Here is a 13606-nt window from a genome sequence, read left to right on the forward strand (position 1 = left end):
AGAAAGATTGATGTCCAAAGCTTTTTTAAAGTAATCTAATGCAAGTTAACCCTTGTGTTGTCTTCTTGTCGACCATGCAACTTTTATCTTTCTGGGTCAAAATTTCAAATTAAAACTTTTTTTTGGTCGTCACTATAGCTTTGGTCGGGTTTTTTGGACACTTTTGTAGCTTTTCCTGATGTTTTTGTCACTTTTTTTTCTACATTTGTCACTTTTCCCGGCGTTTTTGAAGCTTTTATGACGTTTTAGTCACTTTTTTCCAAGTTTTTTGTAACTTTTTTCGAGGTCTTTGTAGATTTCTTATATATATATTTTTTCCCACGTTTCTGAAGCTTTTTTCAAGACATTTTTGTCAAGTTCTTTTATCATTGTTTTTTCAAATGCAATAATATTGACTAAAACACCCATATTTAATGAAAGTACTGAACTGATCGTTTATTTTACTTGTGAAGAGCATTTTATTCTTGCTTGCTCTCTGGTTGCCTGGAAGGTAAGGTATTTGTTTTGTTAAATGTCATCAGTCATGTTCTGGAGACGGTAGGAACTTTGGGTTAAACCACAGCTATGGTGCTTTTAAACCTCTCCTCATTTAATCCTGATGAGGCCATTTTTGTTGTGAAGCTGCATTTATTGTAATATAATTATATTGAATCGTGCAGCTATTTAACCCCCCTGTTGTCCTTGGGTCAAATTTGACCTATTTTCAAAAAGTTTCTATATAAAAAATATGGGTTTCTTTCAACCAAATTGTCAAAAAAGTAACGTGGATGTAAAAAACCGAAGCAAACACAGACAAACTGGGACAGTGATGTATTCATTTCTTAACTTAAGTAAAAGTAGCAACAACACTTTGTGGCGCCCTCATGTGGTCATAAGACACACTGAACAACAATAATAATAATAATAATAATAATAATAATAATAATAATGATGTATACTTTATTACAGTTTTTTCTGATGGCTTAGGCAAATTTTTTTTAACTATTGCCTATTTTTGCAAAACTCTACACACAAAACAGAAAACCTTTCACCGAATCAGCAAAACAGTGTAGTTCTCTTGCAAAAGCTAATAAACCTTGTTTAACTCTTCAAACCTTCGTAAAAATTGTATTTTTGTATCAAATAGTTAACACAAGCCATCACATTAAAGTGCCCATATTATGAAAAAAACAGGATACAAACTTTGAAAAAAAATCCATCCATGGTGTTTTGAGTGAGATACGGTTTCTGAATATGATTTCAGAAACTTTGTTAATTTTACCTCGCCGACCAGGGAAATGATTTTAGAAAGACTTGGGAACAGTTTAAGTGACTATTATTTTAAACAATTCTCAGTTACTGTGCATTAAGATGATATCAGGTTGGGTCATTCATTTAGAGCCTATACTCTTTTTATTTTATGTATTAAGTTTTGCCATAGGTGTTATACAAATGATTACAAAAACCCACAAACCTTACATAACCCAGTTGAGTGTAAGAGACATGTAACATACAGTATACAAAGACTATCTGACAGACATAAACAGAGCTTATGAACACAAAGAACATAAAACATACTAATAAAAAACAGTATTTGACTAAACGCTACAGGGGACAGTTTACAATGGGGTTGTGGGATGTGTGTGTGTGTGTGTGTGTGGAAGCTACATACTTATATAAAATCCTCAATAAAACTACTCAATATCGAATCGGACTCAGTATCGACATATACAAAAATGAAAGGCTTCAGATCTGGATCTGGGCCAAGTAAACTTGTTGGGATATCCCTAATGTTCACATCAGACCCTCACAAAAAATCATAGTGGTTAAAGATGGTGTATTTATTTTTAAACAATTAAATATAAAATCTAGTTAGTAAGTAATCTAATTCTCTCAGACAGAAACTCTACAGTGGATGATTATATAACAAAAATTCACAAATGTCATTTTAAACTGGAAGAAAATTATCCTATGGTGGATCGCAGGTGCAGAGATATTAATTTACATTACAAAATATTCATAAGAGGACAAGTATTGCGCTGTTGTCAAACAGAAGTGTTACCAGATCATTAAGGGATGTTGAAGGTGTGAGAAAGGTTTAAGGCGTGCCAGGTCTCAGCGGTCACAACAGGGTAAATGTGCGCTCTTTCAAAGCCATTGAAGTCAGACGTTGCACTGACAGAGTAAGCGCCCATGTTGTCGAGGAGAAGCCAGTCCCCCACACGCAACTCAGGAATCCAGTAGTTGTCAATTACTTTGTCAAAGCTGTCGCAGGTTGGACCCCAGATAACAGACCGGTATCTCCGCTCGCTGCTCTCAACAACCTGTGTAGAGCACAATCATTAACATATACAATGAACATCACACTAGTTATCATATTCTACCACAATCTATTCCTAGCTCATGTCTCACATGGCATTTTAAGATATTCTAAGGCCAGATGGTAAGTGACTATTATTTTAAACAATTCTCAGTTACTGTGCATAAAGATGATATCAGGTTGGGTCATTCATTCAGAGCAGGGGTGTCAAACTCAACTTCACTGAGGGCCACATCAAGGGCCAGACATGTTAACTTTATTGATATGATTTTATTTAAAGGTCCCATGACATGGGACATTTGGAGACCTTAGTGGTCCCCTAATACTGTATCTGAAGTCTCTTTTATATACACCTTAGTGGTCCCCTAATAGTGGATCTGAAGTCTCTTTCCCGAAATTCAGCCTTGGTGCAGAATTACAGTCACTAGAGCCAGTCCCACATTGAGCTTTCCTTAGGATGTGCCTTTTCTGTGTCTGTAGCTATTGAGGAGGAGAGAGGGGGGGGCAAGGTGGAGGAAGGGGCGGGGGGCAAGGTAGATGGTGGGGGTGTGTCCTTGACCAACTCCCACTTTGCTCGTTTGAAAGCCATGATGTCTCTCTCTCTCTCTCATGGGTGGGCCAAATTCTCTGGACGGGCAAAGCAGAGAAAGGGGAGGTAACCTTTCCCCTTATGACCTCATAAGGAGAAGATTCCTGATTGGCCCATCTGAGCTTTCATTTTCTCAAAGGCAGAGCAGGATACCCAGGATACTCAGCTTTCATAGAAAAAAAGCTCCCAAAAATGTCGAAAAAATGACAACGTCAGAGAAGCGACAAAAACTAGGTGAGCCAAATGTATTGTGAACCTAAATTGATATGCGGGCCGGATCATAATCTGCAAGGGGCCGGATTTGGCCTGCGGGCCTTGAGTTTGACACATTTAGAGCCTTTACTCTTAACCCAACCGTAACAGGAAAATTAATGAACCAAGCGCTGGGTCAAAGTAACCCAACCAGCTATTCAGCTGCAAATGAACCCCTCAGAACCTTTTTGACCCAATATGAGCAACCCAACCGTGTGTTTACAGAAATAACTCATCACTGTTTTGTGTGTAGTATCGCAAGCAGTTACTTCCATTATGCAACAATTCCAAAGCCAAAGTTAAGTGCTAATTTAGGAGTGTCCTCTTTAGGTGGACAGTAAGCTTGTGGAGGTCGCAGTCTGACTGCGTTCTGTCACCTACATTTAATTTTTGCTTTTCTCTAAACCACAACCACGATCTTTCCGTAATCATAACAAAGTTTGTTGCCTCACCATACCTTGGACGTAATCTGGTGTTTTGCAGAATAGTCCAGTATTGGCTTTCTTATGTGGTGACAGGGTTGATATTTACCCTGTGAAGATATGGCTCACAGTTGGGGTGAGCAGGGTCATGGACAATGCAACTCAGGGAGCCAAACACTCCATCGTTAAGGTAGTACATCATTCTGCCAGGGCTGTTTTCCTGACAGTCTGGAAGAAATACATGCAAAATAATGAAAGTTACTAAAATGGCAACTATGCAGTATTTTCGCAAAAATTTTGAAATTATAGAAAACTTCTACAAAGTAATACAAATGATGTTTTTATTATCTATGTCAACCAATTGCATCTTGGGTTCTGCACAAAGTGAGTTACTACAACGCTGCAAGTCAGGATTGTGCTCCCTCAGAGGCTGAATGGCTCTCTACTGAAGAGGATTCTTGATGAAGTTATAAAAAATAAAAATACATGCAAATATAATACCGGATACACAACATATATGGCTTCAAAAGACAAATCTATACATTACCGCTATGTTCATCCACATCATCACTGACTATTCTTTTGGCAATGACGTTCGCTGCCAGTGTGAAGGCTGATTCCACGTAGTACCGGCCCGGCTCTGCAATAATCTGCACCCCACTGTCAGGCGGGAAGAATTCATCCAGTGCTCCATTAATCACTTCTGAAAACTAGGAGGGAAAAACACAATGGGATGATAGCATATTACACAGGGTTTACACCTACACCTTGATATTTAAGACATTTTGCGAACTCTTTAAAGGTGCCCTAAGTGATGTTGGGTGATGTCACTTCTTGTTGACGTGTGAATTATTGTCAAATAAAATGGAGGCTAGCTCGCCCCTCCCTCCTCCTCATCCCATCCCCTCCCCCTACCTTCCGCGCACTAACCCCCCAACCCCCAACCCAAAATCCTTCTTGTTGGTTATTGGCTGGAAGACTGTTTGTTATGTTTGGTGGTGCAGGTTGTCGCAGTTTGTTTTTGTTGCCGTTTGTGGAGCCTGGGCTGTCTACAGAGACAGTGTGTTTACAGTGTTTTCAGGGGACAGGCAGCTAGCAGATAGGGAGGAGATGTTTGCTGTATGACAAAACATGTAGCCTAAAAAATGTGTGACATCGCTTAGAGCACCTTTAATACAAAGGGACTAACAGTAATCATTATCACTCATTCAGGGTTTATCCTGCATAGAGAAAGTTTTGGTGCCCCCCCAAACTGTTTTTTAGTCAACGCCAAAGGAAAATCAGCAGCCAGCCAGCTAAGCTGCATTGTTTTTACTGGACCTGAACCAACCTTTACACTATACTGGATAATTGAGGTGTAGACCATGAACAAGCACTAGCATTGTATATTTTTACCATTTTACCTCTTCAAATTTCTCTTTGAAATTCCCTAATCACACAAAACTCATGAAATAAAGCTTATCTTTCATATCAACTACAAAAAAATTTTAAAAAAAATAATATCATAAAAAAAAAAAAAAAAAAAAAAAAAAAAAAAAAATTTTTTTAAAAAAAAAAAAGTAAAAGTATTATCAGCAACATTTACATTTACAATTTGCAGTTTTGCAGTATCATTTTCCCTGTCACTGTTTTAATGTTATACATGATGTTTTAAGATTCATATTATTACTGTAATGTGCATTAATTTTACTCCTGTAGAGGTTTATTGTATTGCAACACAAATACAAAAGCCTCAACACAAATACAAAAGCCACAACATGAATGCAAAATCAACAACACAAATACAATAGCTACAACACAGTAAGGGTTTCGAATGATATTTGAATGCCCTCTGATGAGGGTGATTGTTCTGTGTTGGTACTTCTTGACCTGAGCTGGTATTTGACACAGTAGACCATCATATCCTGATTAGGAGGTTACATGATTGGGTGGGCATATCAGACATGGCTTTAGACTGGTTTTCATCGTTTCTCACTGACAGAAGCTTCTCCGTCTCTATTGGAGTCATTGTGTCTGATTCACTGTCTTGTAGTTTTCCTAGGGCTCAGTTCTGGGGCCCATGCAGTTTTCTTTATATTTGCTGCCATTGGGACTAATCATAAATGGATATAATATTGCACACCAGTTTTATTTCTCTGCTGCTCTGTCTCAACGCTATTAGGGACTGGTTGGTAGAACATTTCTTACAGCTCAATACTGATAGGACCTAGGTTCTGGTTGTTGGTGAAGCCCAGTCACACTGTGTCGGAGTTAGCAGGAGGAAACACCCACTCTAAGTGCGCGTTTATTCTCAGTTATTCTCCACCTCCCAGCTGCTTAAGCAGGAGGTGAATACGGGCAGCCATCCAATTATAATGATCTCATCCACATTGTCAAAAGCATTTAAATATTGAGCCATGTCATTGAAAATCTTTTAGATAATAACATAAACCTATAATTTCTGTAGCCTACTCCAAAATAAGAACTACCAGATCGCCTTACAACCAACTCGCTTTCCACACTCCACACCGCTGTCTTCGGACCAAAAGTCACCATCGATGTTGTTTCAGACACTTTTAATAACAATCTGAGCCTGTCAGTGGCAAAAGAAATTGAGGGTGCACAATTGCCCCCAGCTGCAATTAGGTTACCTTGCAGCTCGGTTCGCGTGGGCCCGTCACTGTGATCTTGCTCCATACTGGGCCTATTTCAAAGACTTTTGGTCACATCAGTCTATTAGACACAAATGCATGGGGAAATGGGGTCCAGGTGGAAAAAAAATGAAATTACCCTTTAAGACCGTGGTGATCGACCTTTTGAGTTTGTAGCACCAAGACTTTGGAAAGCTCTGCCTCCACCTTTACGGTCTGCTATTTCTGTGGACTCTTTTAAAATCAGATAGAGACCTACCTTTTAAGACAGAAATTCGGTTTACTTATCTGCACTTTATTTTTTTATTTATTACTATTAATTATAATAGTGTATTGCGTTTTTAGTAAGTATCATCTCGTATGTTTTTATGCAAAGCACTGTGATTTTTATCTGTAATAAGCACTCTATACATTTTACTTACTTACTGGTTTGCAACACAGCTGCAAATCATAAACAGATACATTAACTGACCAAACAAATAAAATAAAATAGTTCTATTGCTAAGACGATGACTTACCGCTATGTCAAAGACATGTCTGGCATCTGCAATGGCCTGTTTGAACGTTGAACCTTCAGTGCAACCGCTGCCTACATGAAAGCTGACCCCTATGACGTCTAAGCCCAGCTCTCCAGCACGTTCCAGCAGCTTCCCGACTGACACCAGTCTGGCTCCGAACTTTGAACTGAGTTTTAGCAGCGACTTGGAGTCATCCACTGCGGTGCGCAGTACCAGTCTGGAAAGTGATTTGAAAGACTTTATCTTAATCAATGCTTTAACAAGAATTTACACTCAACGTAGAAGCAACAGTATCATTAGTTGTTCACTTACTTGGCTTTGGCGTGACAACAAGACACTTTAAGGAGTTCATCCTCACTATCAAAAGTCATCATATCTACTCCATGAGCACAGGCATATTTGATGTGCGACAGTGGTTTGGTTGTATGTGCATAAATGATATTATCAGGTGTCACTCCGAGGGACAAGGCCATCTGGATCTCAGCCTGTGTTTGAACAAAACATGTTTCAAATGAGCACGCTGAGAAGGAAACAACCTTTCTCAATAACAAAGAAAACGGAGAGCTAGATTATCTTTGAAATAGTTCATCAGTACCTTGCTGGCACAGTCGAAACCTGTGTCCAGAGCCCTCATCATCCTCAAAACTGCTGCTGTGTTGTTGCACTTCACTGCATAGAAAGGCTTGACTCGAGGCAAGCTAGTAAGCCATCTGAGGTGCCTCTTATACACGCTATCTAGATTTGCCACGTAGAATGGCTCTTCATTGTCCTAGTAGAGCAAAGTTAACATTTCATTTTGAAATCTATCTCACAATACTTTCACACAATTACACAGAGAATTATAGTCTGGAAAAGTAACAAGATGTCTGTGATACTCACCATAGATCCAAGCTCTTTTATTTTATTGTCTATGACATCTTTGACGGTCCTTCCATTCTCTAAAATGTCAATGTCACAATTCTCAGGGGACGAAACATGCATGACTGATTCCTTTGTATCTACTGTTCCTGCAAGGCATGACAAGTAGCAAAAGACAAATGCATCAAATTAATACGTATTGTAAAAGGCTGGATCACAATTTAAAAAACTCAGTCCGTCCTTCTTTGTTTATAGCCATTTGTCTACATTATGCCATGCTAATAGTAGTGAAAAACCCAAACTGTAGGCCCATAGGCATATTTGTCTCACAAATTATATCACACTAAACATCACCTAGTTTTTTCATCTTACCACGGTCCATGCTCCTCGATTAGTCGCAACCCTGAAAATTTCAAAATACAGAAAGAGTTATTGCAGCAGTCATATGAAACAAATATATGGACGTAAGTTTGACAGTAGGTACTGACACACACCTGTCCAACTAACATCCATGAGAACAAGCTGACTTTATTCAGTCAGTCCTGGCTTTACCCCGCCCACTATATCAACACCAACGAAGAATATATTAACCTTGAAATACATTTCCGTACCATATTTAAAGGTCTCTATAATCATTTTAATAAGACACACAGATAAGGCGTCTTGCAATCTGCCAGAGGAGGTGTAGAAATATATTGGGTTTAAAATAAGAATGTCCTGTAGCCTGGGATGGCCTTGCTGTCTCCTCCTATCTGGCATGTGTAAAATAAGACGGGTTCAAATTTAGTGGAGCAAAAGTGCTCCTGATTTGTTTAATAAACATTTGGAACAGAATGCACCTAATTAAATATCTTAAAGTAACAGACAATCTTTGCCAAAAAAAAAAAAAAACAAAACCATCTCTATCCAGAAAGTCTGAGTGATATCCAACCGATTGACGGCCCAGATGCAATGGCGGGAGGAGGAAACTGAAGATGAATAAAAGAATAGGGAAAAGGAAGATCCGGTGTCAGACCCGGAGAGACTTTGTTGATGGCTAGGGAGAGAAAGTCTTGAAGGAGCGGCTGATCCATATGCATATGAAACATCTGTTTGCAATATCATTTTACTAAAGATTGTTATAGTTTAACTAAACGAATCCTGAGTATTCATTTCCTGGTCTGTCTTTCAACAAACACAATCAAGTCAAAAAGTCAAAAAGACTGGCCTTTTGAGCCAGAGTAGAATCGGTCGCATCTTTTCCTACAGAGGAAGAGCTGTTTATTCTGATTATTGCAGCATGCAAGTGGTTATTGGGGAAACAATGACATAAGCCTGCCCTGTCATAGTCAGGGGGGCGTGGCAGTTAAAGGATCAGCACTAAATAAAAATAATTCTTTATACCGTGAACATTACTCACTCAATCCTCTGTGTTTTAAAACACTGTACATCTCTTTATTTTTTTAAACATATTTTTTTAGAATTCCATGTGGTTTTCTTGGCATGCTGGTTCACTCTTTACTTACTTAAAAGCCTATTTATGAAACTGAAAGTAGTTATTTACTTGTTGACTGTGTGAGACCCCACAGCACCCTCAGTACAGAAAAAGATTGTCAGATGAGGACTCCATAAAGACACCAGAGATTGGTAAGTAAAGTGAAAGACACTACATGTTGCAACTAGTGCTGGGTATTGTTAAAAAAATGTTGGTACCAATACCAATACCGTGACTTCGATACCAGTTCCTAAACCATACTTTTTTTCATCACCTTTTGCCCTCAACTTCTAACGGTTCACCTTTCTACGCATGACTGCTAGAAAGAACGACTAGACCTGACATATACTTAGACTGCTTTTATCCTATAGACCTTCAACAACTAATGGTAAAGATATCCTCAGCTAAGCCATCTACCTGTCTCTTAGACCCCATCCCAACAAGGCTACTCAAAGAAGCATTACCCGTGGTTAACACATCACTACTAGATATGATCAATATGTCCTTATTAACAGGTTATGTACCGCAGTCATTTAAAGTTGCTGTGATAAAACCTCTTCTGAAAAAACCCTGGATCCTGAGGTCTTAGCAAACAATAGACCTATATCTAACCTTCCCTTTCTCTCCAAGATCCTTGAGAAGGTAGTTGTTAATCAGTTATGTGATTTTTTCCATAGCAACAGTTTATTTGAAGACTTGCAATCAGGATTGAGAAAGAATCATAGCACAGAGACGGCACTGGTGAAAATTACTAACGACGTTCTAACTGCTGCAGACAAAGGTCTTGTCTCCATACTTGTTTTACTAGATCTTAGTGCTGCTTTTGACACTACTGACCATACAATCCTGTTACAGAGATTGGAACACTTAGTCGGAATTAAAGGAATTGCCTAGTATTTGTGGAACCAATCTGTGATCCCTGATCACAATTATGGCAATTATATCTGAATTAGCCTAGCTTATTCACCAGAGAGTCCAATTTTGTTGTGCAACGTTAGACAAAACTGCTAACTGTAGGCATGTGTAGCTTAGGAGTAGCCTATAATGAGTTTTTAAAGTGTGCTATTAATAGCCTGCCGTAACAGCTTGAGCACTGCTACCTCCCTACCAGACACTTTCTTATTTTTAACTGTCAATGCCAATGAAAAATAAATAATTCGACCTGACGGATCATCAGACTCATTCATATCAGAACTGAAAACACTGGAACAACAAACCCTGACTCACAGTTTCCCCATAGATGGATATACGTTTCTTTGTTTAAAGAAAACAGCCAGGTTCAGGTGAGAAAGTATAAGATAAGCCTTTAACATTATCCCACTGCACTGAACAGCAACCCCATATTCACTTATGTTATAAATAGGTGAATTTATAACCTTTGGTAGCCTACACGATACATTCTCTGTTGATTAGTTGATTACATTTGCCTTCTGGTTGACAGCACAAAGGAGTGAGGAGAATAGAGAGGGAGAAGGGCAGAGAGAGCAAGATGAACAAGGTGAGAAAATGGCTAGGTAGCCTATAAGACATATCTATACATATATAGTAGGACTACTGTGTTTTGTTTTCTCTTTTATTTGAAGATTTTTTTCTAGTGGATTACAAAATGTTTTGTATTTGATTGTCAGTGATATGTATAAGGGGAGAGAGGAGGATGGAGAGAGAGAGAGAAGGATGGAGAGAGAGTGGACAAAGAGAGGGACCTGGAAGAACCAGGTGAGAAAGTGGACATATATTATACGGGCAAAAACACTTAAAACATTCCATTCACATTATATTTACATATGCATTTCATGGAGGACTAGGCTCTTAAGAAAAAGAGATGTGTTTTCCCCATCTGGTTCAGAGGCGTTATTAGATTAGATGAAAAAGTTGAAAATTAACAGCAGAAAAAAACATGAATAATCCTGTCTAAAAATATATTAAGGCTTATTTTACCATTCAAGGTATGTGCAGGGCGTAGCTCCAAATTCTGGGCCCTGTAGAAAGGCATTTTCTATGGGCCCCTCCCTGCAGCCAAAGCTATGAATTCTAGCATAATTTTGGGCCCTCCTCACATGAGGGCCCTGGGCACTCAGTCCCCTTTTTCCCCCCAGTCCAACGCCCCTGGGTACGTGTGCTGCAATAATCATGCTTTGTAGTTTCCATCTTTTTTCACAGCAGATGCCTTGAATCTGTTGATATTTTGTCATAATTGCATGTCTCAATCTGCCTATTTATTTCCCCAAAACTCACCAGAAGTCATGATTCAAGGGTTTAAAAAAAAAAAAATCTGATGGGGGCATGCCCCCGAACCCCCCTAGCTTAACTGCTATCAACTTTTCATTAGGGGCTGAGCACCCCAAAGGTCAGATCCTAGAATCGCCCCTGATTAGGGGACCACTAAAGTCTATATAAAAGAGACTTCAGATACAGTATTAGGGGACCACTAAGGTCTATATAAAAGAGACTTCAGATACAGTATTAGGGGACCACTAAGGTCTATATAAAAGAGACTTCAGATACAGTATTAGGGGACCACTAAGGCCTATATAAAAGAGACTTCAGATACAGTATTAGGGGACCACTAAGGCCTATATAAAAGAGACTTCAGATACAGTATTAGGGGACCACTAAGGTCTATATAAAAGAGACTTCAGATACAGTATTAGGGGACCACTAAGGTCTATATAAAAGAAACTTAAGATACAGTATTAGGGGACCACTAAGGTCTATATAAAAGCATCCAAAGACCCATGTCATGGGACCTTTAAATAAAATCATATCAATAAAGTTAACATGTATTGACCCTTGATGTGTTTCTTATTTTCCAGTGTGGCCCTCAGTGAAGTTGAGTTTGACACCCCTGCTCTAAATGAATGACCCAACCTGATATCATCTTTATGCACAGTAACTGAGAATTGTTTAAAATAATAGTCACTTACCATCTGGCCTGAGAATATCGTAAAATGCCATGTCAGACATGAGATAGGAATAGATTGTGGTAGAATATGATAACTAGTGTGATGTTCATTGTATATGTTAATGTTTGTGCTCTACACAGGTTGTTGAGAGCAGCGAGCGGAGATACCGGTCTGTTATCTGGGGTCCAACCTGCAGCAGCTCTGACAAAGTAATTGACAACTACTGGATTCCTGAGTTGCGTGTGGGGGACTTAACCTGACTCCGCCAGATGGATTGCTTTGCATTTGCTCGGCATATCCATCTGGGAACTTTCCGTTGGAGAACCTTTCGGAAGGGGCGGAAATACTGGTTAGCTGATTGGATGAACCATCTGTCTATCACCTATGTTGGTGATAGATGGGCCAATCAACCAATCAGATCCAGGAAGCGTATGAAAATACAACCACAAGCCCGCCCCTGCTGCTGCAGGCAAAGCATAGCTCGTTAGCTCAGCATGCAAGCAACATGTCAGTAAAGGATATTTGCCGTTTGTGTAACGAGAACTTAGGAATAAAAGGCCCCATTTCAGGTTCCCGCTCCATATTCCAAAAGAAGGATCCAAGAGAAAAAAAGCATTAGCGAGCGGGTAACAGAATTAGGGCTACTGCTGTCTGAAAATACTGGTTAGCTGATTGGATAAACCATCTGTCTATCACCACCTAACCCACCTCAAAACCAAAGCTGATTGGCCCGGTCGTTTGGCTAACGGCTCCAAATTTTCTCTATCACAAGATGCCAGACTGATCTGCGAGGAGAAAACTGGAGCTCGCGAGATCAGGACGGTCTCACGAGGCTATGGGGGACTGGCTTCTCATCGACAACATGGGCGCTTACTCTTCAGTTTGTCGTCTGACTTCAATAGCTTTGAAAGAGCGCACATTTACCCTGTCGTGACCGCTGAGACCGCCTTAAACCTTTATCACACCTTCAACAACCGTTAATGATCTGGTAACACTTCTGTTGGACAACAGCTCAATACTTGTTCTCTTATGGATATTTTGTAACGTAAATTAATATCTCTGCACCTGCAATCCACTGTAGGATACTTTTCTTCCAGTTTAAAATGACATTTGTGAATTTTTGTTATAAATTGATCCACTGTAGAGTTTCTGTCTGAGAGCATTAATTACTTACTAACTAGATTTTATATTTAAGTGTTTAAAAATAAATACACCATCTTTAACCACTATGCATTTTTTGTGAGGGTCTGATGTGACCATTAGGGATATCCCAACGAGTTTATTTGACCCAGATCCAGATCTGAAGCCATTAATCTTGTGTATCTGCCGATACTGAGTCCGATTTGATACATTTGATTCAGGTTTTTTTTAGGTTTTTATATAATAATGTAGCTTCTCAGACACACACACACACACACACCTCCCCCAACCTCATTGTAAACTGTCCCCTGTAGTGTTTTGTCAAATATTGTCCTTATACAGTATGTTTGATGCTCTTTGTGTTCACAAGCTCTGTTTATGTCTGTCAAATAGTCTTTGTATACTGTATGTTACATGTCTCTTATGCTTATCTTAGTTATGGAAGGTTTGTGGGTTTTTGTATGTATTTGTATAACACCTACGGCAAAACGTAATAAAAAAACAATAAAAAGAGTATAGGC

General features: G+C 39.1%; 1 protein-coding gene across 1 annotated transcript in view; it reads right to left on the minus strand.

The window, feature by feature from the left end:
* Positions 1-972: 972 nt before the first annotated feature.
* The window catches only part of LOC120557398 (ornithine decarboxylase-like), a 68089-nt gene continuing 55455 nt past the window's right edge, over positions 973-13606 (minus strand). Inside the window, exons 7-9 of the mRNA XM_039797684.1 lie at positions 4110-4272; positions 3672-3790; positions 973-2303 (exon numbers count right to left, since the gene is read on the minus strand). Of these exons, the coding sequence (XP_039653618.1) occupies positions 2049-2303; positions 3672-3790; positions 4110-4272 (537 nt within the window). The 3' untranslated portion in view covers positions 973-2048. The remainder of the gene's footprint in view (positions 2304-3671; positions 3791-4109; positions 4273-13606) is intronic.

Source organism: Perca fluviatilis, chromosome 4 (genome assembly GCF_010015445.1).
Source record: "Perca fluviatilis chromosome 4, GENO_Pfluv_1.0, whole genome shotgun sequence".
Lineage (NCBI taxonomy): Eukaryota > Metazoa > Chordata > Actinopteri > Perciformes > Percidae > Perca > Perca fluviatilis.